General features: G+C 45.4%; 1 protein-coding gene and 1 non-coding gene across 2 annotated transcripts in view; one reads left to right on the top strand and one right to left on the bottom strand.

Annotated features, from left to right (window-relative positions):
- trim55a (tripartite motif containing 55a) overlaps positions 1-26,411 on the top strand; it is a 121,080-nt gene that overhangs the window by 45,833 nt on the left and 48,836 nt on the right. The window contains exons 3-5 of the mRNA XM_078540408.1: positions 19,837-20,002; positions 21,637-21,732; positions 22,503-22,736. Coding sequence (XP_078396534.1) covers positions 19,837-20,002; positions 21,637-21,732; positions 22,503-22,736 — 496 coding nt within the window. The remainder of the gene's footprint in view (positions 1-19,836; positions 20,003-21,636; positions 21,733-22,502; positions 22,737-26,411) is intronic.
- On the bottom strand, positions 1,578-1,649 carry trnaa-ugc (transfer RNA alanine (anticodon UGC)). Its single transcript has one exon. It is a non-coding gene; the product is annotated as a tRNA-Ala (tRNA).

The raw sequence follows: 26,411 nt of genomic DNA, 5'->3' as shown, positions 1-26,411 counted from the left end.
TTATTGTGAAGGCCCCCTCCAGGCACTGCTCCTGGGCCAAGCGGATGAATACTTGGTGCCGGAAGGAGTACACGTGGTGGAGGGCCGTGTCCTTGAGGCCGAGCGGGATCGGTGCTATCCCTGACCTGACCTCCCCCAGTTTACAGAGGTTGGGGAGGAGGAGCTCACTGGATAAAAAGGGCGGGACGTTCGAAATAATGATCCTCTGGGCGGTGGCCTCAAGGGGGTCCACCGCCAGAAAAGTCCCGCCCACAGTGAGCCCCTTTTCCAGGGCCAGGCGCACCGCCCGCTTGGACCTCAGGAAAAATATGGCCCCATACATTTTCGAGGCTGCAACTATGGCCGAGGGGCCAACGACCCCAGCCATAGCCTTCACGCAGGCCTCGATAGTCATGTCGGGGTGAGCATAGCTCTTTACCCCCAGGGCCCTCGTGAGGAGGCGGAATGGCAACAGGGCCGCGGGAGCAGCAGGAGCCGCAGAAGCAGCCACCCCCGCATAGGTCTTTTTAGGAGGCCCTGCCACCGGTGACAACACCGCCTCCACATTTACCCTCGAGGGCCCGGCCACAGGCAATGGTGAGCTGGCCTTTGGGCCTGAGGCACACCCACCCTGAGAAAGATTGGCCATTATTTTATGTTTGTTTTTATTAATTTATATTATTTTTTTAAAGCTCCTCCCTGGGGAGGGATAAAGGGGGAGAAAGGTGAAAATAACCTCCCCCTTTTAGATATGTATAGAGGAGAAGAGAGGAAGGAGAGGGGTAGAGGACAGGGAGGCACAGGAGGGAAAGGGGAAAGTCTAGGTGGGTGTCTCTGGGTGGAAGATGGACGGTGGATGGGGGCCTTGATGATCTTCTGGTAGGGGGAGGGCGATGTCTTCACCAGCCAACACTGGCCACTGGGAAAAGGCTGGGCGGGGGAGGGGTGGCAGCAAGATGGTTTTAACACACACACACACCTCCCCCCACCCTTTTTCTTCCCCAAGTCCTTTGGCAGTCTTCTGCCCTCCCCCTACAAAGCACAGTCTTTAACAGCCCCCACCTGAACAAAATAGAAAGTCCAGACACCCACTTAGGATGTTATAAGTCACAGCCGTGGCCTCCTGGCCTTCCTGTCCTGTAGCAGCAGCAACAGCAGCAGTTGTTCTTCCTCTCCCTCTCTCTCCTTCTCCTCTTTTGGCCCCTCCAAAAGAAGGCCCTCTAACTCCCCCAGGCAATGGAGGAGGACGATGATGAAATGAAGCCAAGGGTACAGGAACAGCAGGAGCAGCAGCAGGAGCAGGAGCAGAAGCAGAAGCAGCACACAGCCTCATCTCCTCATTCCCTAGATCCAACTGAAGCAACAACGATTCCAACGAGCTCGTTAAGAAGATGAAACTTCTTCGAGTTATCAACAGTCACAGATTGTAACTCTTTTGAGTACATTCACAGTTCTTGGTTTCCAGGAGTGGGACATGAACCCACAACCTGCTGATTCAAAGGCGAGGGTGCTATGAACTGAGCCACAGCTGACACCTCATTAATAAATGCTGGGCTGTCCTGCCCCATCCGCATCCTGTGAATGAATAATAAGTGAAGTGGAGATGCCAGGGATTGAACCCAGGACCTCACACATGCAAAGCATGCACTCTACCGCTGAGCTACATCCCCAGTTTACAAAGATGTAGCTTGCACAGCCTGGGCATGGGTGTTAATCATTTGTACATAATGTTCACTTTGTTAATAAACTCCCAAGAATGTCTCCCTACCTATGGCTCCTTGTTCTGATGAGCAGTGCTCGTGTCACTCAGATGTGAAACCATGGTCTCTGCACAAGATAAAGGCAGGTGTCTCAGTCCAGGACCTCTTCCCTGTGCTTTGTGCAACCTTCCCAGCACACTGATGGTGTGCCTTCACTGTCACTGGTCACATAAGTCATGCCTGCACCTCAATGGGGCTTATCAATGCTGCCAGAATGTCCTGGACCAGCGGCACAGAGTTTCATCATTGTGTGTGTGCTCCCAGCACCTTCAAGGTGCAGCTGGCTCCCAAATCTTCAGCATCTGTATCCGGTGACAGTGAGGTCCTGAAGGGTTCAGCTCATGAAGGATGCCATGGGAATCAGGAGAAGTTAAAGTTTCCCCGCTGCATCTCCATGATATGACCCTGTTCACAGAGCGCAAGTGAGATGCCATCAGCCAGGCAGGAGTCAGACATTTACATAAGCAATGTGAGGATCTATGGAGTGTCGCCACTGCACATTGTCATCATCCTCCAGGAATGCCAGGACTATGAGCATCTGCTGCGTCTCCATGACATGAGCCTTATCACAGAGGGTATGTGCACTGCCATCAGCCAAACAGGAGTCAGATGTTCACAGATGCAATTTGAAGATCTATGGTGTCTCCTCACTGCATGTCATCATCATCCTCCACAAATCTAGCAGCTATGAGGGCCTCCTGAGCGTGCCTGCCTCATCTGGCCAGTGCAATTGCCTCATCACCAACATGCTCGCCTTCGAGGACCTCCTCAAGCTCATCACCATCAATGTCCTCATCGGAGGAGACGTGCAGCTCCTCCAGCTCCTTCTCAGCCAGCTCCTCTCCCTGTTGCAGCACCAGGTTGTAAAGGGTGCAACAAGTGACGATGATGCGTGACACCTTCTGCGGACTGTATTCCAGGGTTCCACCAGTCCGGCCCTGGCACCGGAACTTCATTTTCAACATCCCAATGGTTTGCTCCACCAAAGCACGAGTTGCAGCATGAGCCTCGATGTACCTTCTCTCTGCTGCAGTCTGAGGCCGCGGGACGGGTGTCATCAGCCACATCATCTGTGGGTAACACTTGTCCCTGAGGAGCCATCCCTGCAGCCTCTGTGGACCTGGTAGATGTCAGGGATCTGAGACCTGCTAAGGATGTAGGAGTCGTGGACGCTCCCTGGGAACTGTGCGCAGACCTGCAGGATGCATTTGCGGTGGTCGCACACCAGCTGTACATTCAGCGAATGGAAGCCTTTGCGGTTGACATAGTTAACCACTTGTTGCCATGGAGATCAGAGCACCACGTGAGTGCAGCTGATTGCACCCTGCGCCTGTGAGAAAGCTGAGATCTGGGCAAATCCCAGCACTCTTGCATCCTGGCTCTCCTGATCTCGGACAAAATGCACAAAGTTGTGTGCCTTTGCAAAGATGGCGTCCATGACCTTGTAGATGGATTTTTGGGTGGAGGCTTGTGATATCCCACGGAGGTCACCTGTGGGGCCCTGAAAGGAGCCACTGGTGTAAAAATTGAGTGCCACGGTCACTTTCACAGGCACTGGCAGTGGATGCCCTCCATGTCCCTGTGATGCCAAATCCAGCAGGTGGCAGTTGTGACTGACCAGTTCCCTAGCCATGCGCAGTCTATGATGACACTGGTTCTTGGTCATCTGCAGGAATGACAGGTGGTGTCTATAGACCCTGAGTCTAGCTAGGTGCTGACCAATGACAGCTCACTGTGGCTTTTCAGCGGTGTGTGCAGGAGCCCCAGCGACCCCTTCTTCCTGAGGGTACTGCTTCTCCCTCTGCGCAGCCAGGCACCTCCGTCACTCTCTTTTCCTTCATCTCTGCTCTCTGTAAGCCACAAAGCATACAGCTAGGTCACCAGGTTCCATGTTCCTGATGTACTCCTCCTGCAGCATGAAAGACAGAGATGCATGGGTTAGCTTGGGTTTTCTGAGAACCTTTCTTTGTTACATCTGAAAGCCCCTTAACACACCTCGGAGAGTGCTGGCCACCACTTGGATGGCCAGAGTTTAGTGCGCTGCATGGCTGCCCAAAACCCCACCTTCCTCCGCCCCACTCCACCTGATCGATTGGCAGCAGCTTTGCCCATTGGACTGCATACTGTGCTCTTGGCTCAGGTGCAGTCATTCTCCTAACCCGTACTGCAAGGCTGCACTGTTAGCTTGAACCATGGGGGAGACTGGTCCAAACCAGGATGATGACTTTGCAAGGGGCTGTGAGCACCTCTAGCAGTGACTGCTCCATGGCCAGCTTTAGCAAGGAGATTGTACAACGTGCCCAGTCAACCAATTGTTCTGCAGTCCACTAAAGCATTCATTAGTTTGCAGTCTGTTCGCAAGAGGTAGAAAGATCTGGAGCACTTGGTGGCACTTTCAGCCAGATAAGCTAGAGGCCTGACTCCCAGCACACCAATGTGGCTGCGCCTGAACTTTCTCAGCTGCGAAGAAATGGTCATTTTATACAGGGTTTCCCTAATGTATGGTCGCTTCCCTCCCGCCACCCCCCCACACGTGCTTGTGCACTACCATCAACCTCAGTGCAGCCCTTGCCCCCTAAACTCACCTCAACCGCAGGGTAGCCCTTGCCCTGGCACCACACTGTCAGCCAGCTGAGAAAACGCGACTTGCCTGTGCCCTCGCCAGAGTGCGTGATGCCTCAACCTTGAGGTCCAACAGGCGACTCTTGCGAGCACTGCACAATCTTACTCTGCACTTACCTCCCAGTTACCCTCGCCAGGGGCACCCCTTTCTAAATGCTTTTGTGAAACATGTTGGTGTGCGATCATGCCGACGTGCTCGATTGATCCAGCATCGGGGGATGATTCCAGCAAGCTGGTCTTATAACGATATGTGGATGTATTACATTGAAGTTCCCAACATGCAGCGGTGGGAAGCATGGCCTGCCATTGGTGGGCGGAGCGGGCGATTACAAACTGGTTTCATGGCATCGTGAAACCGATTTTTGGCCTTCCCGCCATATTTTCTGCTCACACTGCCGAACAAGCCCGACACCAGTGGGCACGGAAAATTCCAACTCCATGTTTTTGATTCACAACTCTATTCCCACAACAATGGTGCTGACAGCTGCCATTGCAGCAAGCAAATTGCTCAGCATGAGTTTCATTCGGACAGGCTTATGGCACTCTTGGATTTGGAGAGTTAAAAGAGGTTTCTATGGAGGGAGAAGTGTAAGTGTGACTGTGTCTGAGGCATTTAGCACCTCCTCGTGCTTGACCCAAGACTCACATGTTCAGTCCTAGGTACACCTACCTGGGCATGTCAAAGTTTTTGTTGGTGTTTTTTGAGGCAGGTAGTCACCAAGTTGTTGCCTTCCTCTCAAGCCTGACTTCTTGACTACTTCCATCCCAGGTACAGCTGCAGCTGTAAAGTTCACCTCAACACTGAAGTTCTACACTAACGTTTTTTCCCGAACTACCACCAACATCATTTGTCAAAACAGTCTTCTGTGCACCAGCATTCAAACAAATACCAGACGCTTGTTTGCCAGTGGAAGCACTTTCACCACTTTTCCCATGGAAAGGAGGCAGCAGCAGGAGAAGGCAGAACATTTCTTCCAAGTGACAGGTTTCCAAAAACACTGGGTGTTATCAATAGCACAGCAGCAACAACCCATAGCGTACACGAATAGGAAAGACTTCAATAGCATAATGGTGGTCCCAGATCACCAGAACTGAATTATTCAAATGAATGTGTCTTAACCTGTTATCAGCCACAATGATTTCTTTTGATAAAAACAAAAAGCTACTGCGGATGCTGGAAATCCAAAACAAAAACAGAATTACCTGGGAAAACTCAGCAGGTCTGGCAGCATCGGTGGAGAAGAAAAGAGTTGACGTTTCGAGTCCAACATGACCCTACAACAGTTCTGTTGAAGGGTCATGTTGGACTCGAAACGTCAACTCTTTTCTTCTCCACCGATGCTGCCAGACCTGCTGAGTTTTTCCAGGTAATTCTGTTTATGATTTCTTTTGAGTCAGTACACCATGGCTCCACAATTTTGAAGGAGGTTGGCTTCTAGACAGCAAGGGTATCACCAGGCATCTGGCTGGTGACCTATGCATACCAACCTAGGCAACTAACAAAAGCTGATCAACAGCTTCAAAAAATCTGACAAAGCCCCAAAAGGCTGACAATTCCGAATACCCTTGAAAAAATGAAAACAATTTCACCTCCTGCTCAAGTTGGTGATTAAAAAAATAAGCAGGCGAAAGCCTGAATGGGAAACCCAAATGTTGAAGGCCTCCCTCCTGCCACCCCAGAAAATAGTATTTCTATTTGAAATAATGTATTATTGTTCATTTTAAGCACTTTCAAATATTAAAACTATACAAAAGAAAGGCTGAGATCAGTAGATGTTCCAACCCTGAAAGAATTGGATATGAGGATCAGACAGGAAAGTGGAGTTGAGATCGAAGATCAGCCAACTTTCTATCTGCGAACTTGTTAACGGTGAAGCAGGCACATGGGGCCAATTGACCTATTCCCTTTTTTGTATTCTTATGAAAAAAACAAAATGATGTTTTGATTTTCAACTCAGCCACCAAAATATTTCCCTGAGTTTTACCTCAACATTTACTACCTCACATCCAACTCTCCACTGCTTCAATTCACAAAGGTTCTCTACTCCTTGGGTTCAGTTAATAAAAGCAGTCTTTCCCACCTAACTACCCACATTTGTAGCATGACTCAGCAATGTGGAGTCCTCACCAAGATTTTGTAAAATGTTGTTGCAGCCAATTTTTTCAATGCTTGGCATTTAAAAGGGAACAAGGCTGTTGGTGTACACCTTTAATTGGGTGTGGTTATGGTTTCTGTATACCTCACTAGAGGGGAAATGAAGCAATGTATTATCTGATTCAGACTTAGGCTGGAATCACCCGGCCCTGTTGCCGTCGGGCGTCATGGTGGGCGTGAGCGGACAATATGGCGAGAATGCCAAAAATTGGTTTCACACTGTCCTGAAACCAGTTTGCCATTGTCTGCTCCACCTGACAATGGCGGGCCGCCTTTCCCACTGCTGGATGCCGGGAACCTAATTTTAATACATTTGCATCTTATCATCTTGCCTGCTGGCTGGAATCACCCCCTCACGGCAAATTTACTGCCCACGTTGGTGAGAAAACACACCAGCCCAGAACACGTCTTGACAAAAGTGACGTGCAGAAGTTGGGATTAGCATTAGGGCTTTGCTCACATCGCAGACATCCGAGGAGCAGAAGATGCTGGAGCCCGACAGCTACCGGACCCGGGAGGAACACTTGCAACACATGCTGGGTGGATTGTCATGGATATGGCTCCGCCAAGAAGCAGCTCACGGAGGGTGGGAGGGCTCTGTTGATGCCTGGGGTCTGCTTTGGGACATCAGGGTATTGGCCATTGTCTACTATGGATGATCATCAAGGGGGGGAGAGGAAGGTCCAGATGTGAGTGGGAGAGGAAGGTGTACTATGGTGGGGGGACGGGTGGGAGAGGAATATCTAGGTTTGACTGGGAGAGGAAGTTGTACCAGTGGGGGCGGGATGGTGAGATTGGGAGAGGGGGATCGATGGTGTCCGGGGTGGGGGTGTGAGGTTGGGAGGGGGGAACAAAGGTGTCATGAGTTAAGGTTGGGAGGGGCGGATTAGGGTGGAACAGGAAGAATGTGGCAACTGGGGAGGTAGATGTTAGGGGGAAGGAAGGTGTAAGGGAAGAAGTTCGGAGGAAGTAAGGAGCTCGGGGGAGGGAAGGACTTCACTGGGAGGAAGGAGTTTAGGGGGAGAAAGGAGTTTTGGGGGAGGAAGGAGTTCAGAGAGGGGCAGGACTTCAGGAGAGGAAAGAGTTCGGAGGGGGGGAAGGAGTCCAGCTGGAGGAAAGAGTCCAGGAAGAGGAAGGAGTAAGGGTGGAGGAGGGAGTAAGGGTGGAGGAGGGAGTAAGGGGGGAATGTCCAGGTGAACATGCAATGGAGGGGCCTGTGGAGTCAATGACTGCCTCTTGTGGAGCGAACTGAGGGTGGGCGTGGTAGCAGGGAATGGTGAGTATGAGAAGGGGCAGAGTGAGCTGGAAAGGTGGGAGGGTAGAAAAGATAGCGAGGATGGTTGGTGGGGGCTTGGAGGCAGACATGGTCCCTGGGGGTGGGAATGAAGAGGTTGGGGAGGCCAACGTGGATGGGGGTGGGATTCTCGAAGATGTAGGGAATGTACACCTTCACCCAGACATCCTGGAAAGAAAAGGGTTCTGGTTGGTAGAGGACAGTAGAGAGGTGGAAGTTGCTGCCCTGACATCTGCAGGAAGGGTGGAGATAGCCTGTGCAATGGTTGATCCTGTTGCCTCTTATGACTTTGGCATGGGTCTTCTGGACAGCCGAGGCCATGAGGGCCCTGGTTTGCTTTGGCTGCCCTCCTGTGGGCCAACTGCTCCCTCTGCAATGACAGAGGACGCGGTTGAGGGGTCACTGGCAAAGGGGACTCGGAAGGAGAGGACAGCCTCTGAGATTCCTGATTGGATGACCAGGGGTGTCTAGCTGTCACTTCCTTCGGGTGCCCAAGGGCCCCAGTCTGACTTGAGGAGAAGGAGCACCTGGAGGGACATCGAGATGCCCAATTTCCCTTTCACGTTGCCACTGCAGGAACTCACCCATGGCTACTGCGATGGAGTGCAGGTCTGCGTGCATCTCTACATTCTTCTGGATCAGGATCTCCATGGCGCCTGCCATCCTCCCCAAGGAGATCTCAATGTGCGCACGTCAGAGAGCAGGCAAATGCACTCCTCTGACTCACTTGTTACTTTGTTGAGGGCTTCCAATAGCTCTGTTTGATGATCCCCCACCTTCTGCTGAATCTCCACGATGAGCTGTAAGGCCGAATCCAGAAGCTCGTCATCTGACTCAGACCTCACAGATGCCTCTTACCCAGCAGTCCTCCCAGTGCCGGGGAGCTCACATGAACCTGCCTCCTCCTGCTGCGGACACGTGTCCAAGTGGTGACCAGCAGATTGTGAACCTAAGTCTGCTCCAGATCTAGGCTGCACCGAAGTGTGTGTCTCTGTGCTGGTGGGGGCTGTGGGTAAGCACTGTGATGGATCTTTCAGGCTGCTTATTTCCAGCTCTTCAATAGAGGAGGTGTCCTCTTGGCTAGAGGTGAGGACCTGGATGGAGCTGGGGGACTGGCTGGCTGATGGTGTTGGTTGCTTGGTAGAGCTCCCTGTGAAGCAGAGTAGAGATAAGTAGTGCATGGCAGCACTGTCAAAAGCAGGAGAGAGAGCACTCACAGATGCGTTGAGAGAGGGATGATGTGGTGCAGGATCCTCATATGGGTGTTTGCCGCCGGCATCTCCGTCGCCACCAGCATGGTCTGTGTCCTCACCAGTCAGTGCGATGGCATGGTCCTCAAATTGAGTGAGGGACCTAATGTGGGCCACTCCACCCCTGGCCTGGGACCTCTCCCTGCTGATGTGAGCCAGCTTCTCCTACACGAAAATACATGGAGAGTGTGAGCAGGACACATGGCAATGCGTGGAATTTGGTGTGTGGTGAATGGAGCCAAGAATGGGATGAGGACACGAGCTCCAGAGGACATGAGCCTGATAGAGATGTGAGGATGTAAGTGAGAGTTAGTGGTGTTGCCCCTTGAGGTGTGAGATCCCTGCGGATGTGTAATGGGTTTGTGAGTGTGTGAGTTGAGAGTGTCAAGAAGAGTGACTTACCTGGGAATGAATGACACCATTCATCCTCTTTCTGCAATGGATGGCTGTCATCTTTTGCAGGGCGTTGGCACTGGCTACCGCCTCCCATGCTGAATTGGTGACCTTGCTTGCTGGTCTTCCTCCAGAATAGGGGTACAGGAATTTGTGGCAGGCCTCCACTGCATCCAGTAGGCACTGGAGGGAGGTGCTACTAAATTTGGGGGCAGCATGATTCCTCCCTTTGGAGGAATCAGTCATCAGTTCCCAGCATCTTCCTGTCCCTTGAAGAGCGCTCACTCTGTACATGGGTGGCCTTTTAAGTATGGCACTTGGTTTACTAAAGGCCTGAGGTGACAGCGGAGCAGGCAAATCAGAGGCCATCCCACCAGCGACCCGGCGTGTTTCCTGAGAATGCATTATTAATGAGGTGTGACACGCCTGGAATGGGACGATGCAGCATGAAGAGCTGCCATTGAGGCTGCGAGTAAAATATCCTTTTTCCCACCCGTTACCACACTTATCGCAAATCTGGGACGATTCCACCCTTAGTCTCAATTTGTTCTGAAGAAACTAGCAGCTCAGACATGTGTACAAGTTCTTCAGCTGCGTAATACTGCTAACAACTTCTCAACTCCTTAATAAATAAACTGGTGTGTTTTTGTATTAACCAGTCCCTTATGTATTCTTTCACGGGTTGGCAAGGCCAGCATTTGTTGCCCATTCCTAATTGTCCTTGAACTGAGTGGCTTGCTAGGCCATTTCAGAGGGTAGTTAAGAGTCAATCACATTGCTGTGGATCTGGAATCACATGTAGGCCAGATTAGGTAAGGATAGCAGATTTCCTTCCCTAAAGGGCATTAGTGAACTAGATGGGTTTTTACAACAATCATTGATAGTTTCATGGTCAGCATTACTAAATTTATAATTCCAGATTAATTAATCCACTAGTTGGTGGGATTTGAACCCATGTCCCAAAAGCATTAGCCTGGGTCTCTAGATTACTAGTCCAGTGATATTCCCATCACACAACCATCTACCCTTCATGTTTAGCTACTAAGTAAGCACAACAACACAACATTGTGCCAGCTGTGGAGATTGTTTTCCATTTTCAAGCACATTGTTGTGCCAGTGCTGATGGAGGAAGCTGGTAAGCAGATAAGTCTGAAGTTTAAAACCCCTCAATCAATGCAAAGGGTGTGATTTCTAACCGAAGCTTGTTGTGCACAGTCTGTGTGTTAAACAGGCAGATAAAGCACATTGAGAGGTTCAGCACTGGGCAGTGCTCAGTCGGGAAAGGCAAGTAGCTGAGATGCAGCTCAGATCAATTGTGGGCAAGGAAGAACCAAGAAACACTGCAGAAATCAGGCTGAGAAATGTTGCAAAAACAACAGGAAAAATTGAGAGTTGATGAAAGCTGGAAAAAGCCTTCGGCACCATTGTTCGTTTTGTGGACTCTTGTGGTGTGTTTCTGCAAGAACTCAGCTTCATGGGCAGAGTTTCAGAAACACACGCATAACTTGCAACAGCACCACTCATCCCAAGTGCTGTGTTGAGTAGAGGAACTGCAAACAACTGACACGTTAAAGTGAAGTGTTCACTGTATTCAAATCCTGATCAGTGAAACAGCAGGAATATTCATTTAAATGGCAGAGAAGAAAAAAGGTCCAGAAAATTCCCAAGGTTAAATTGGAAGGTGGCTGACCTACTCTTTGAGTTTAAATGATTTAAACAGCGCACAGAATTATAGTTTGTCAACTCGGGTGCATTTGATCCAGACAAACTGACCATAAAGATTCGTTTAGCCATTGGAAATGAAGGTTTACATAGGCTCAACACATCTGGGCTCATAAAAAAAATCCCAAAAAGATTTGGACAATTTTGGAAGACCAATTCAGAGTCAAATTGAATTTCTGTATCCAATGCCTGGAGTTTACGTCATACTGTCAACAGCCTAGGGAATCCATTGATCACTTTATCAGTTGATGCAGAGTAAAGGGTGCCTATTGCGATTTTTCAGAAGCAGAACTGGCAGAGAAAATCGTCAAATTGCATCAACTCCAATTGACACACTTCAAAAAGATTTGTTAGACAAACCCAAAAACTACAGCAATGAGTTACTCAAAGATGGACAGAAGTATAAATCGGTTATTGCAGGCTGACAAATCTTATAGGTCCTATATGCAACCCCGACCACCAACACAGTGAATAGAATAGCCAAATACGAGAAGACATGTGGAATGCAGACTTCTACATGCACCAAAGAGATGTTCATCATTTCATGGGACAGGATCTTCCGGTCGGCAAGCGGGGGTGGGGCTCGCTCGCCAATGCGTAAAATGACGCGGGATGTTGTTGGGTGGAACTCCCGACGGCACCCTGCGTCATTTCCATTTTCAGGTCAGCGGGGGCGCAGCTGAGTCAGCTATGCACCCGCCGACCTGTCAACGGCCTATTGAGGCCATTGATAAACTAATTAAGGTAATTAATGGACCTGCCTGTCCAACCTTAAGGTTGGCGGGCAGGCCGGGACCCTTGGCGGGCTTCGGAAAAAGCATGAAACCTCATCCACGGGCGGGATGAGGTTTCATGAGGGTATTTGAATTTTAATCAACTCTTTCAATAAAAGTTATGGACATGTCCCAACTTATGTGACAGTGTCACAAGAGGGGACATGTCAGGGAAATGTTTTTATCATTTCTATTAAAAATTTTAATTTCAAGCCGATCTCCCTGAGGCAGCACTTAGCCTCAGGGAGATCTGTGCGCTATTTCGCACACATGCACGAAAGAGCGCACACCCGGCTGAGGGAATCACCCCCGCCTGCACAGGGAACACATAGCGCTTCCTGGCGGACGTCACGCTGGTTGGACCTTAATTGGCACGCCCACGTAAAATGACGGTGTGCCCCCAATCGGGGGTACCGATCAGAGGTGCGCCCACCCGCGCCCGCTCCCATTCCCGCATTTCCCCCCCAACGGGGGGATAATTTTTCCCATGATTTCTGTAATGTGTCAAAAAGGGTCACTGACAGCGGCAATGCAGAAGAACAAAGGCCGAAGGAGCTATGAGAAGTTGTGCAAAGGCTCAAGCAGACCATAAAGAGGCCACACCTTCGAGCAGCAACAACAACCATATCAGACCTTGTAGGAAAAGCATACACGAGCTGGTGGAGGAAACGGACAATGACGATGATATTTAAGACAGTGTGAGGCACAGTGAGCACACATTCCACACTGTCCATACAGCAGAACATATAGATGCCATTACATTGTCAGAAGTATTTGCCACGCTTCAGAGCATCTGCCTTCAGAAAGCCGGTGAGCATTTGTTATTGGCAAAAGTAGCCACAGGGGCAAGTGCCAACATACTACTTCTGAGAATTCCGCAAGAAATATACCCACAGAAGTGGAAGGCCATGGTGAAACCTTCTACCATGATGCTTTCAGCATATAATGACTTGGTAATTCCATCTGTAGAATCAATCATGGTACAGTGTAAATACAATCAACCACCCTGGGTGTCACCGATATTCTACATAGTCCGAAGCCAAAGGCCTAGCGTTTCCAGGTCTACCGGCATGCCAGGATCTCACGTTGGCTATCATACATGGAATCAGCCAGATACTGCAGGGTGGATCAGCATCAGAAGATACGCCCGTCACTTCAGTTAGTGATCTGACATCATAATATCCTGAGTATATTGATAAAATTGGCAATTTTCAGGGAGATGCAATGTTATGCTTGAGAGAGGATGCTATACCATCGATTGATCTACTACACATGTGCAATGAAGATGTTCTACACTGACCTGTGTTGACCTGATGAATTTCATACAACAGAAGTGTCAGTAGCTATAGGGAGAGACAGAAAAAGATCCAATGCTGCAGGAACTCTGAAAGACTATTAGCAAAGGTTGACCAGACTCCATTCAGGATGTCCATGAACACAAGAGGCAGTTTTGGGCTTACCAGGACAAGCTAGACATATCCGGGGGAATCATCTTTAACGGCAAGGAGGTCATCGTACCAGAGTCATTGCGAAGTGACATACTACAGCAACTTCATCAGTCACACTTGGGCATAGATCATACAAGGAGGTCCACAAGAGAAACAGTTTATTGGCCGGGTATGAACAATGACATTGAGGTCACAGTTAAGGAGTGTAAGGCATGTCAGGAAAATATGCCAATTCACGCCAAGGAACTGCTTTTACCACAAAAAGTTTCTACTCATTTTTGGGGCAAAATTGCTTCCAACCTCTTCCACATCCACAGGAATCATTTCTTAGTTGTCACTGATTATTTTTCTAAGTATCCTATCATCCATCAATTGTGCAATATGTCCAGCACAACTGGAGCACCCATTCTAGGTGCTATTTTCAGTTTATTTGGGACACCCAGGGAAATAGTCTCAAAAAATGATCCTCAATTTACTGGTAAGTCACTCAGGGACATGTGTGAGAAGTGAATAGATCACACTACTTCTCCACACTACCCCAGATCTAACAGAATAGCCAAAAGAATGATTTGAATGGTGAAATCTTTAATCTTAAAGTGCAGACAGACCAAACATACCAAAGCTGCACCTTAGGGCAACACTTCCGAGTGCAGCCATTCCATGACTGCCGGAACACGTGTTTGGCAGACCAGTGTGGAACAAATCTCCCTGGTTTTTATCAATCTGCCCTGTCAGATGCCAGAGAAGAACTTTTGAAAAAAGATGGGGAGGGTGAAAGATGTGCATGACAGGAATGCAGGTAAAGCTTTGCCAAGTTTAAAGATAGGACAACAGGTTTGAATTCAGGATCCCAAGGAAGGTACGTCACAACCAGCCAAAGTGACAAGGCTCTGTCCAGAGCCAAGGCCATATGAGGTCATCACACCCTATGAAACAGTGAGACAGAACAGAGAACAAATCAGGGAAGTACCAGTCCTCATGCAACTCCATTGCATCCAGGACAGGATCCAAAGCAAAATCCAAAGCAACATCCAAGCACGACACTCCCACAAACCGCTGTGAGAAAATTCAACAATCTCAAGCTAACCTTATAGTTACTAAGTCAGGGCATAAATGCATATCACCTCTCCACTTCAGGGACTTATAAGTCTAAGGGCAGAATTTTCTGCTTGTCGGGCAGGCAGGCCCGACCCAATCTCCGGTGAGCGGGGAGCCGATCCCCACCAGAGAAGCGGGCCCCGCCGCCATTTTACGTGGGCGGGCCAATTAAGGCCCGCCCAGCGTGACGTCCGGTGGGAAGCGCTATGCGCTTCCTGTGCGAGCGGGAGGGATTCCCCAAAAGCAAGAGTGCGCACGAAAGACCGCACATCTCCCTGAGGCTAAGTGCTGCCTCAGGGAGATCGCTGACACTTTTAAAAAGATTAAAAATAGAAAAGAAAAATCCCCAACATGTCCCCCTCATGTGACAATGTCACACAAGATGTGACATGTTCATAAATTACAGTAAAACTTTATTAAACTTTTTAGAACCCTACATGAAAACTTATCCCGCCGGTGGATGAGGTTTCATGTTTTGTCTATTGCCCTCTGGGGCTCCTGGCCTGCCCATCAACCTTAAGGTTGGACGGGCAGGTCCTTTAATTGTTTAAATGATCCTGTCAATGGCCTCAATTGGCCATTGACAGGTTAGTTGCCCCGCAGCTGATTTTGCTGTGCCCCCGCCTTCCTGAAAATTTAAATGGGGCGGGATGACATTGGGGGTTCCGCCCGATGTCATCCCAGGTCATTTTATGCGTCAGCGAGCAGGCCCTGCCCTCTGCTCACCAATGGCAAAATTCTGCCCTAAGAGTTTCTTAATTCATAACTCTGTCATGTGTAATTGAGCATTTCCATGTATTATACAAAGTTATGGCTATTGGTAAGAGGGATTTATTTATTTGTAAAAGGGAGATGTTATGGTACACCTTAAAGTGTGTGGTTATGTTTTCTGTTACATCATTAGAGGGGAAATGATACAATGTATCATGTGATTCAGACTTCATCTCAGTTTGTTCTGAGGAAGGCACCAGCTAAGACATGTGTAAAGTTCTCCAGTTGTGTAATACTGCTACCCACTTCTCAAATCCTTAATAAATCAACCTATGTATTATTGTGTTAACCAAGCCCTTCTGCGTGGTTGGTGCCTTGATGTTTATCTACTAAGTAAGCACAAGGAGAAGAAAAACACAACAAAGGCCTATATGATATCTTCTAGGTTGCTGCATGGCTGTGTACATGTGCAGCTCAGTGGAAACATTGGTCACCATCCCTTGTCCTGGTCAGAAACATTCCTCCAAATTCACTCAAACAATGCTGATGCAAAGGGTATGCGAATGTTGCTGGTGTACAGCACTGGTGAGAGATTGGGGGAGGGAGAGTTCGAGTTTAAATTTAAATAGACTAGTGACCCAAAAGCAAAGCATTGTCTTCCTCATTGGTGTGATGCCCCCAGGTAACATTGGGAAGAATTTAATGTTTGCAGCAGCGGACCTGTCCACTGGCTGGAGAGCCAGGAGTAATCCTGCCATGTCCATTCTGTTCCTGCTGACCTGATTTAGTGCCAATCAGGCATTTAGCTGGTCGGCGTCAGGATCCTCATTGTGTTCAGGGTATTACACCTCCGAGAGTTACTGGCCATTCAGAAGCCAGCAGTTCTCTAGTACTGGCTGCGCTACCGGGAGCAGTGGTCACTGCCAGTACTGCAGAAGGCTCAGGCTGGAGGATTGTTGCCTGGAGTGACATTAGGTAAGGCAGTCTGTGAGTGACCCTTGCCTCAGTGGGCCTTGCCATTGGGCATGGGCTATCAAACTAGACACCCAGTTTACCTGGCAGGTTGCCCACATGGCCTGGCCTGTGCCCGCCACTGGTTGGGTGAGGATCTCAATTAGCTTCTGGGTGGGAAGACCATCCTTGAGCCTTCCTTCACTGGATTTAATCAGCCTTGGTAAGATAAATGAAAACTGACAGAGACTCCATGAGTTTTACTGCTACCAAAAGCTTTGTGTAATAGCACCTTCTTTCAGAACAAACCGTGTCAAAGGGTGTCCTGAAGACATCCAAGATCAGAGCATTGACAGCAGCTGAAGCTGATCATCACCAAACATGTCTCTTTGAATGGCATTCTCAACACATGTGGTTACCACAGCACTGACTATGACATAGATCACTCACCTGGTGTGCATTCAGGTTAGGATGCACACTTGAAGTTTTTTCTTTCAAAGCAGGAATATTGTCCTTGTATCAACATCAGCCACAGTGCCTACCCAGATAAAAATTAACAGTTCCTCAACTTGATTAAGCAGACACTCTCGGCTATGACGGGGCAACATCGCAACACTTGAGATCCATTGATGGGATCAAACAGGGTTGTGTTCTAGCATTGGCATTCTTTGGCATATTCTTCTCTTTGCTGCTGTCATATGCCTTCAGATCATTTACAGAGGCTGTCTACTTACATACCAGAACTGACAGAAAGTCTTGCTCGCCTGAGATCCAAGACAAAGATGCACCAAGTCCTCATCAGAGAGTTGCTGTAGGCTGATGATGCTGCCCTAATGTTCCACACCAAGAAATGCCTTCAGCGGCAAATGGACAGGCTCTGTCATGCCAGTAGAGAGTTTGGTTTGACCATCAGCATCAGGAAGGCAAATGTCATGTACCAGAATGTTGCCATACCATCATCTATCAGCATTGCCAATGTGACACTGAAGGTTGATGATAGCTTTGATGCTGAAACAAACACATGAATCACAAAAGCTGCAGATGTTATGTCCAAGCTGAGTAAGAGAGTATGGGACAAGAGATCTGACTGAGAAAACCAAACACGAGTCTACCGAGCCTGAATCCTCAGTGCACTTGTCAACCATGGTCAGACCTGGACCTAGGCAAGAGAAAAGGCTGAACAGTTTCCACCTTCAGTGTTTCAGGTGTATCCTCAGCATTTCTTGGTAGGACAAAGTCACCAACTCAGAGGTCCTGAAGGATGCTAATTCACCAGCAGATGCTCATTATTAAGCCAATGACATTTGCGCTGGCTCAGCCACGTTCATCAGATGGCTGATGGACTTGTACCCACAGTTCTTCTGTACAGTGAACTGGCCACTGGGTCACAAACTGTTGGATGTCCATACCTTTGCTGCAAGGACACCTGCAAGTGACATATGAAGACGGGGAACATTGACACTAACAACTGAGAGACAGTCACTGATGACTGTAACCTCTGAAGGCTGATCATTTGGAAAGATATTGGAAGAGGTGAACAGGAATAAAAAGCCCAGCTGGTCGAGATGAGAGCCCAGAGAAGACAGAGGCCAGCAAATCCTGTACCTTCTCAGCCCTCTGTCTTACTCTGCAGAAAATGTGGCAGAGACTGCCATGCCAGTGTGGGGCCTCTGAGCCACACCAGGGAATGGTTAACACTGAGTTGACCTCCACAGCGCAAACCATCGTCTCATGAGACAGAAGGCTGCCACACTGATTTTATATTACATCTCCTTGTTCTTCCTACCAAAATGTATCATCTCACGCTCCTCTGCATTAAATTTCATGTGCCACCTGCCTGCCCATCCCACTTGTCTATGTCTTTTTGAAGTTTATTATTATACTTCTTACAGTATAATAATTTCAGGTTTTGTAGATCTGCAAATTTTGAAATTGTGTCCTGTACACCTAAGTCTTGCCCGTAAATATAGATCAAGAGAACAAGTGATCCAGTACTGACTCTACTGGAAACTCCACTGTATACATTTCTACAGTCTGAGAAACAACCATTCATCACTACTCTTTGATTCCTAACACTCAGCCTGTTTTGCCACTGTCCTTTTTTATTCCATGAGATTTAACTTTACTAACAAGCCTGTTATGTGGCACTTTACCAAACACCTTTTGGAAGTCCATGTACACCACATGGTGTACATGGACTCTCAGTTTTCTCATCAAAAACTGAATCAAGTTAGTTAAACACAATTTACCTTTAACAAGTCTGGCTGGCATCATCCACACTTGTCTAAGTGACTTTTAATTTTGTCCCGGATTATTGTTTCTAAAAGCTTTCCTACCACCAAGGTTAAACTAACAGGCCCTTTTTTTTAAACAAGGGTGTAACATGTGCAATTCTCCAGTCCTCTGGCACCACCCCTGGATCCATGAAGGATTAGAAAAATATGGCAATTTTCTATGCAATTCCCACCCTTACTTCCCTCAGAATCCTTAGATGCATCTGATCCTGTCTTGGGTACCTTATCAGCTTTAATACAGCCAGTCTTTCTAATACATCTCTCTATCCATTTTTAGCCTGCCCAGTGTCTCAACTTCTTGCCCTTTCATTATGATTTTGGCAGCACCTTCTTCCTTGGTATAAACAGTTGCAAAATATTCATTTAGTACTCAGCCATGCCCTCTGACTTCATGAATAATTCAGGATTGTTCAACAAGTACTGCCCAATCACAGAATCATACCTAACATAAGGCATTGTGTTTTGGGTTTTGCAAACACGGGCTGGTTAGCACTGGGTATTCTAATATATACACTAACAACCAATTTAAGGTAATCAGTCGAGCTCTTAATATGGGTCATGCTATCTGACCTGCTGAGTATTTCCAGCATTTTCTGTTTTTATTTCAGATTTCCAGCATCCGCAGTATTTTGCTTTTACATTAGAAAAATATCCTTGCCAAACATTTTATATGGAATAGGAATTAATATGGGAAATTTGTGCCTTTATACATACTTAACATTTATGTACGTACATAACTATATGTTCATACTTACCTGGTGTATTGTTAAGGGGGAATATACTGTATCAGGCTGATTTTCTGAATGTACCGTCCAAGAGGGGAGAGCCTTACCACTGAAAGTACATTGGAAAATCATAGGTGGATTGTCTGTGATTATTCAATCCATTGATTTTAACATATAACCAGGGATTTCTGGCAGGAAGCATGGATTTTGAAAATCATCCATTAATGTTAGGTCCCCATTCCATTTTTTAATTTCTCTCTCATGCATTCTTCTTGTGTTATGTAGTGTTCCCAGATATAATCCATATATTTCATCCTGGACTGAACCATTGCTACTCTTGATCCGGTCAGAAGGCGTTATATAAAAGTGATTTGAAGTCATTTATCCATCATTTTCTCCTGCATTTTCTGTCCAGGTTTTCTCTAAGCTTCCGCATATTGGAAAAGTGGGGCAATTTCCTAAATTGTTCCATCAGGAAATGTGCCAAAGAAAGTCCAGCCAATTTCTAGGAGGAAATGAGATGAAATGATAGGTTGTGTCATGTTGGGGCACCCACCTAGTAACTGGAAAAGGACAGATCAATAAAATGATCAGTCAGTGTTGTGGGTTCTATGTATTGTGTTGAATCAAAGAGTACGAATTCATTCAGTTTTGTTTGCAGACCTGAAAAGAAGAGTGAGCAACCCATGTGTGAAGAACACGATGATGAACGAATCAACATTTATTGTCTGACATGTGAAGTGCCAACATGCTCCATGTGTAAAGTGTTTGGTGCTCATAAAGACTGTGAGGTGGCTCCACTCAATAATGTTTATAAAAGGCAAAAGGTATGACTTATTTTCTCTTCTCCGCAGATTTTTTTAAAGAAAGGTTTCTTCTTTCTAGTGATTCTGATAGAATATAGAAAAATTCTATAATAGGATAGAAAAATAACCAGTTCCCAGGACTATTTCAGTGTAATTTTTGTCACTCAGTGGAGCAGCCAAGGGTTACCCATTTCTTTACCCAGTTTTCACTTTAATGCTTGTCCTTCTTAAGACAACAATGGTGTCACATTTTTATTTGCTGGTTGCTGTTTATTTTTAAAGGGAAGTAAGCAACACAAGCACAAATGTTTGAATGGCTTCTGTTTGGAGCTACAGCTTCTAAGTGGAATATCAGGCATTAACCAGTCCCTCCTTTGACAAACCACACTGCTGTTTCAGGCCTGCACATAATTGTGGGATTATCACTGTCAATTGCCACAGCACTGCCTACCCATTGATGAGTTACTAACCCATTATAATATACCTGATGCTAGAGACAGCAAGCATATGTACAAAGCCTGTATTTGGGTCACCATTATGAATCAACCCTGAATTTATTTTGCTACTGCTTCAGCCAAGTGACTGTTTGCTCAGAGAGACTAACAACAATCTCACAAAAGGTTTATGATTTTGTTTTTGCTCTGGTCATCACAGAGTCATTGGTTAGAGTTGAACCAAGCTAAGTTCAATCACAGCAAGGAAGCCTTTTACCTACAAGTAATTAGGTGCCTAGGCCCATTGTATTGTACCATTGTGATAGCTGCAAAGTTTCAAGATATTGGTGATATTGACATAAACAATCCTTGGAAAAACTGTATAATCTGAGATAGACATGGGCATAAATGGCTCACTGTTCCTCACATTGATTAAAATGCAATTAGTGCATTTTATTACCTTTATAAATCATTAATTACTGCTGCTATCCCTGATGCACCAAACATATTTTTTTTGCAGTTGTAATGATGGCAAAACTATCAGTGCTCACTGCTGTTACAACTGTGAAACTACTGGTGTCCACTTATGCAGTTAAACACAGATCCAGAAGTTGTTTGCAGTGATTTCCTTCTTCTCTACAGGGTGCATTGTCTTAGAAATCACTCGATTTGACTTGACATTCCACTTTTCATGCTATTAGCCTCACTGTAAAAATCTTTGAAAAAGTTACATCTTGTTGAATTAAGTGTAAATGGGTTTGTAACAATGTACTAAATTACAAATACTTATGAAAAGCTTCTCTGGCCCTGAAAACCTAATTTTATATTTGTGGAATGTCAAATTTCTCCATTATGATTAAACAATTCTATAGATTTTTAAAATATTTAAAAATATTTTATTTCTTTTTAAAGTTTATCTATGACATTTCATCTTCTACCTTAATCCCATCAGTATGCCCCAACTTTGATTTAGCTTTCTGTAAAATGATTAAAAAGTGAAAGATAATCAGTGCTTTTTATTTTCTGGTTTGCTGACTCTGAGAATTCTTCAATGTGATTGGCTACTTAGCCAGCTTGATGAGATCACTGTTCTAGGGCACCAGAAATCCCATATAGCTGACACTTGAATGAAAATAATGTTGGGAAAGATGAAACCCATACCAAAGGTCTTCTAATTCTTGATTAACTAATTTAGCATTTTCTGATTTCTTTTTTGTTCAGTCTGAGTTCAGTGATGGAATTGCGATGCTAGTAGCAAGCAATGACCGGGTTCAGACAGCAATCACTCAGATGGAAGAGACATGCAAAAATATTGAGGTAATTCTGATTTTTGTAAAGTTGTATCATAAATACAAACAGCTAAAATGCAAATATGCCAGAAGTATTACGAAAATACATTTTTCAAATTTTCACCAAATGTATTCAGAAGTTAAACTCTTATTTTGTCCTGTTTTTGGGGCACAGTTCAGCTGTCCCTTGGAGACCTATTATCAAGCCTCCTACAATGCTGCTCTGAACTATTAGAAAATGCAAAAGTTATCTCAGTATGAGTAGCTCATCGATCCTCTTATCTTTATGAGGGAAGAACAACCCTATTTCTGCTCAAGATCTCCTGACAACATGAGATCAAGAGCTCAGCGTGTGGCCAATCAAACCTGCGTCCACCACACTATGGCATGTGTGCTGGTGCTCCAATGTACTAAATCCCCAGATTTTCTGCATATGTCATAAAAATAACTTTTTACCCCTGAATATTTTCATACTGATAGATGTAATACATTGATCCAATAGAAAGAAAGAAGATTTGGTCTCTGAAGCCATCCCCTGCAAATATTAGCAAGCAAGCCCTTAAGCCTTTGTATAAAATAAAGTGTTTGCCCACTTAATAAAGTTATTAGCATGTTTGCAATAAAAATGTTAACACTTCTGTTAAAATTGCAGGCAAAGGGTTAATATTCACACAACATAATTCCAAGGTATTAAAAGCCAGGAGTCTTTTGTACATTGTTTTTTTGTTTGTGGATGCAGATAGTTAGAATTTGAAGAAGTGTGGCTTGTGAAAAGTAACTAGTGCCTCAATGTTCCAGGATAACAGTCGCAGGCAAAAGGAACTGATGTGTGAAAAGTTTGATAGCCTGTATGGGATGTTGGAGGAAAAGAAAAAGGATATGATGCAACATATCACAGTGGAACAGGAAGAAAAGACACAACACATTCGCTCATTGATGAGGAAATATGGAGAATATCTTGAGGGGGTATCCAAGACCATTGAGTCTGGATTGCAATGTATGGAGGACCCTGAAATAGCAATCTTCTTACAGGTACTGGCTTAATCAATCTGACTTAGGCAACAGTACATATATGTAGGCATATCTCAAGAGTGATACTGTACATTTTTTTGGCAGAAAGTGCTTAGTACTACCCCTCCGTTTATTATTAGCGATAATAATTAAAATATTCTGGTATAATATTTTGTCAGATTTGGAGTTCTTACAAAAAGTAGCATTGCCATTTTAAATGTTTGTCTATTAGTCCTGAAGGCAACCTTGGAAATCCATAATAATGTAAGAAATGTAATAAAATACCTTCTGATCCAAAAAGGTAGGCAAGAGCACACATTGTTCATGTGTAGCAGACAAGCATTGGTGCACATAGAATTTGAGAAGTAGCTTAATATAAATGTTGACTTTAACATTTCTGTGGAGTTACAATCACATAATCATAAAATGGTTACAGCATAGAAAGAGACCACTCAGCCTGTTGTGCCCATGCTGGCCTCCTGCAAGAGGAACTCGGCTAGTCCCACACTCCTATCCTTTCCCCATAGCCCTGCAAATGTTTTCTCTTCGGGTCCTTATCTAATTTATTTTGAAAGCACAATTCAATCTGTCTCCACCACATTCTCAGGCAATGCATTCCAGACCCTACCCACTTGCTGCATAAAAATGTTTTTCCTCATGTTGTTGTTGCTTCTTTTGCCTATCACCTTAAATGGCTATCCTCTTGTTCTTAACCTCAATGGAAACAGTTTCTCTCTATCTACTCTGTCTAGACCCCTCATGATTTTGAACATCTCTATCAAATATCCCCTCAGCTATCAGCGTATGTCCTCTTGAACTCTATCACTATCCTCCTCACAGATCATTTGTGAATTTTGAAATTGTGCCCAGTGCATCCAAGTCTAGGTCATTAATATATATCAAGGAAAACGGTGGTCCTAAGTACTGATCCCTGGGCCTATTGTATACCTTCCTCAGTCCAAAAAACAACACTGTGATTCTGTTTTTCTGTCACTCAGTCAAAGTTGCATCCATGCTGCAACTGGCCCTTTTATTCGAGGGACTTCAAATTTCATTTTAAGCCTATTATGTGGCACTTCATCAAACACCTATTGGAAGTTCATATAAACCACATCAGCCTCATTACCTTCATCGATCCTCTCTGTTACCTTATCAAAAAACTCAGTTAAGTTAGTTAAACATGACTGGCCTTTGACGAAGATAAAGGCAAAACACTGTGGATGCTGGAAATCTGAAACAAAAACAAAAAATGCTGGAAAAGACTCGACAGGTCTGACAGCATCTGTGGAGAGAGAGGCAGAGTTAATGTTTTGAGTCCATATGACTCTTCTTTGGAGCTAAAGAGAAGTAAAAATGTGGTGAAATATATACTGTTTAAGTCGGGTGGAACAGATGAAGCTGGACAGAAGGCCAGCAATAAGTGGAGGCAAAGGAGAGATTGCAAAAGATGTCATAAACAAAAGGTCAAAGGGATGTTAATGGTGGTGGTTCTGGCTAAAGGAGCTGCTACTGGTAACATTAAGAGTAGCAAGCAGAATGTGATAATAGCTGGACCAGGGTAAGCACTCTGGAAAGAACAACATGAGAAAGTGACAGATGGCCCTAGTGGGGGTGGGGTGGGGAGAGGGGACAGTAGTGGGAAAAAAGATCGAAAATAGGCTAAAAGCTGGGGATAAAACAATGAATAAAAATGGAAATAAATATTATTTATTAAATTATATTATTAATTATTAATTATATTATTATTAAATTATTTCCATTTTTATTCTCTTTAGCTCTAAAGAAGGGTCGTACAGACTCGAAACGTTAACTCTCCACAGATGCTGTCAGACCTGCTGAGTTTTTCCAGCATTTTTTGTTTTTGTGACCTTTGACAAATCTGTGCTGCCTTTTCTTAATTAATTTACAGTTGTCCAAGTGACAGTTCTGTCCAGGATTTTTGGCTCTAGAAGCTTTCCCACCACTGAGGTTAAACTGATTCACATATAGTTGTGGGATTTAGAACCTTTTTTGAACAAGTGCACAACATTTGCAATTCTGCAGTCCTCTTATACCACTTCCATATCTAATGTGGATTGGAAGATTATGGCCATTGCTTACGCAATTTTCATCTGCATTCCCCTCAGTTTCCTTGGGTGCATTCCATCTGGTCCTGGTGACTTATCAACTTTAAGTACAGCCAACCTTTCTTTATCAATTTTTAGCCCATCCAGTATCTCAACTAGCTCCTCTTTCACTATGACTTTTGCAGCATTTTCTTCCTTAGTAATGGCAGATACAATGTATTCATTTAATAGTTCAGCCATGCCCTGTATCTCCATGTGTGGATCTTTGTTTTGGTCCTTAATCAACCCACTGCTCAGCTTACTACCCTTTTACTATTTATGTGCCTATAGAAGACTTCTGGATTTCATTTTATGTTAGCTGCCAGCCTCTTCTCATACTTCCTATTTGCCTTTCTTGTTTCCTTTCTCACGTCCCCTCTGAACTTTCTATTTTCAGCCTGCTTCTCACTTAAATTATCAACCTAACACCTATCATATGTCCTCTTTCTCTATTTCATCTTATTCTCTAACTCTTTCGTCATCTAGGGAGCTCTAGCTTTGTTTGTTCTATTGTTCCCCTTTTACAGAATGCAGCCCAACTGTTCCTGAACCATCACCTCTTTAAAGGTAGCCGTTGTTCCATTACAGTATTACTTGCCAATCTTTGATTCTAATTTACCTGGGTCAGGTCGATTCTCACCCCATTGAAATTGACCCTCTTTCAGTTAAGTATTTTTACTCAAGGTTGCTCCTTCTTCTTTTCCATAACTAACCTATAATTATGATACTATGATTGCTGTTCCCCAAATGTTCCCCTACTGACACTCCAATTAACCCACCTCATTCTGCAGAACCAAATCCAGCGACATCTTTTCATCATTGAACCAGAAATATGCTGATCAAGAAAATTCTCCTGAACAGACGTCAGAAACTCTTCCTCTCCTCTGCTCTTTGCACTATTACTTGCCCAGGATAATTAAAATTCCCTAATATCACTACTCTATAGTTTTTGCATCTTTTGCATCGTTCTGGAATTTCCCTGTAAATTATTCCTCTAGATCTTTCTGAATAGTTGGTGGTCTGTGGAATACACCTGGTAGTGTCATGGTAGCTCTAATGTTTTTAACTCTAACCAAATAGATTCTTTCCTTCATTGTTCCAGGACATCCTCTCTTTAAAGCACTAAAGGCACTATAATATTCCCCTTAATCAATACTGTTACCCTTCCTTCTTTCTTCTCTCCCCTATCTTTCTTGAACACTTTGTACCCAGAAATGTTTAGTACCCAGTCCTGTCCTTTTTGAGTTAGGTCTCTGTTATTGCCAGAACACCATATTCCACTGTGACTATCTGTGCCTGCAGCTCACCAACCTTTCTTACCATGCTTTGTGTGTTTACATAAATGCACTTTAAACCTAATTTACATCTTATTGCATTCCAAACACTCTGACCCCACCTAATATCTTACTACTTTATACTCAAATGCTATCTGTCTCTCCCAATTCGTCATGCACCGTGCTAATGCTACATCCAGGTTCCCAACCCTTGCCAAGTTTAAGCCCTCCCCAACACCAAGAGCAAATCACCCTGCAGGGACATTGGGAAAAATTTTGAAATTAAAGTAGAGAATGCTGGAAAAACTCAGCAGGTC

This window comes from Cetorhinus maximus, chromosome 4 (assembly GCF_964194155.1).
Source record: "Cetorhinus maximus chromosome 4, sCetMax3.hap1.1, whole genome shotgun sequence".
Classification (NCBI taxonomy): Eukaryota; Metazoa; Chordata; class Chondrichthyes; order Lamniformes; family Cetorhinidae; genus Cetorhinus; species Cetorhinus maximus.
The sequence above is the reverse complement of the archived record's forward strand: the minus strand, read 5'-3'. Positions and strand labels throughout refer to the sequence as shown.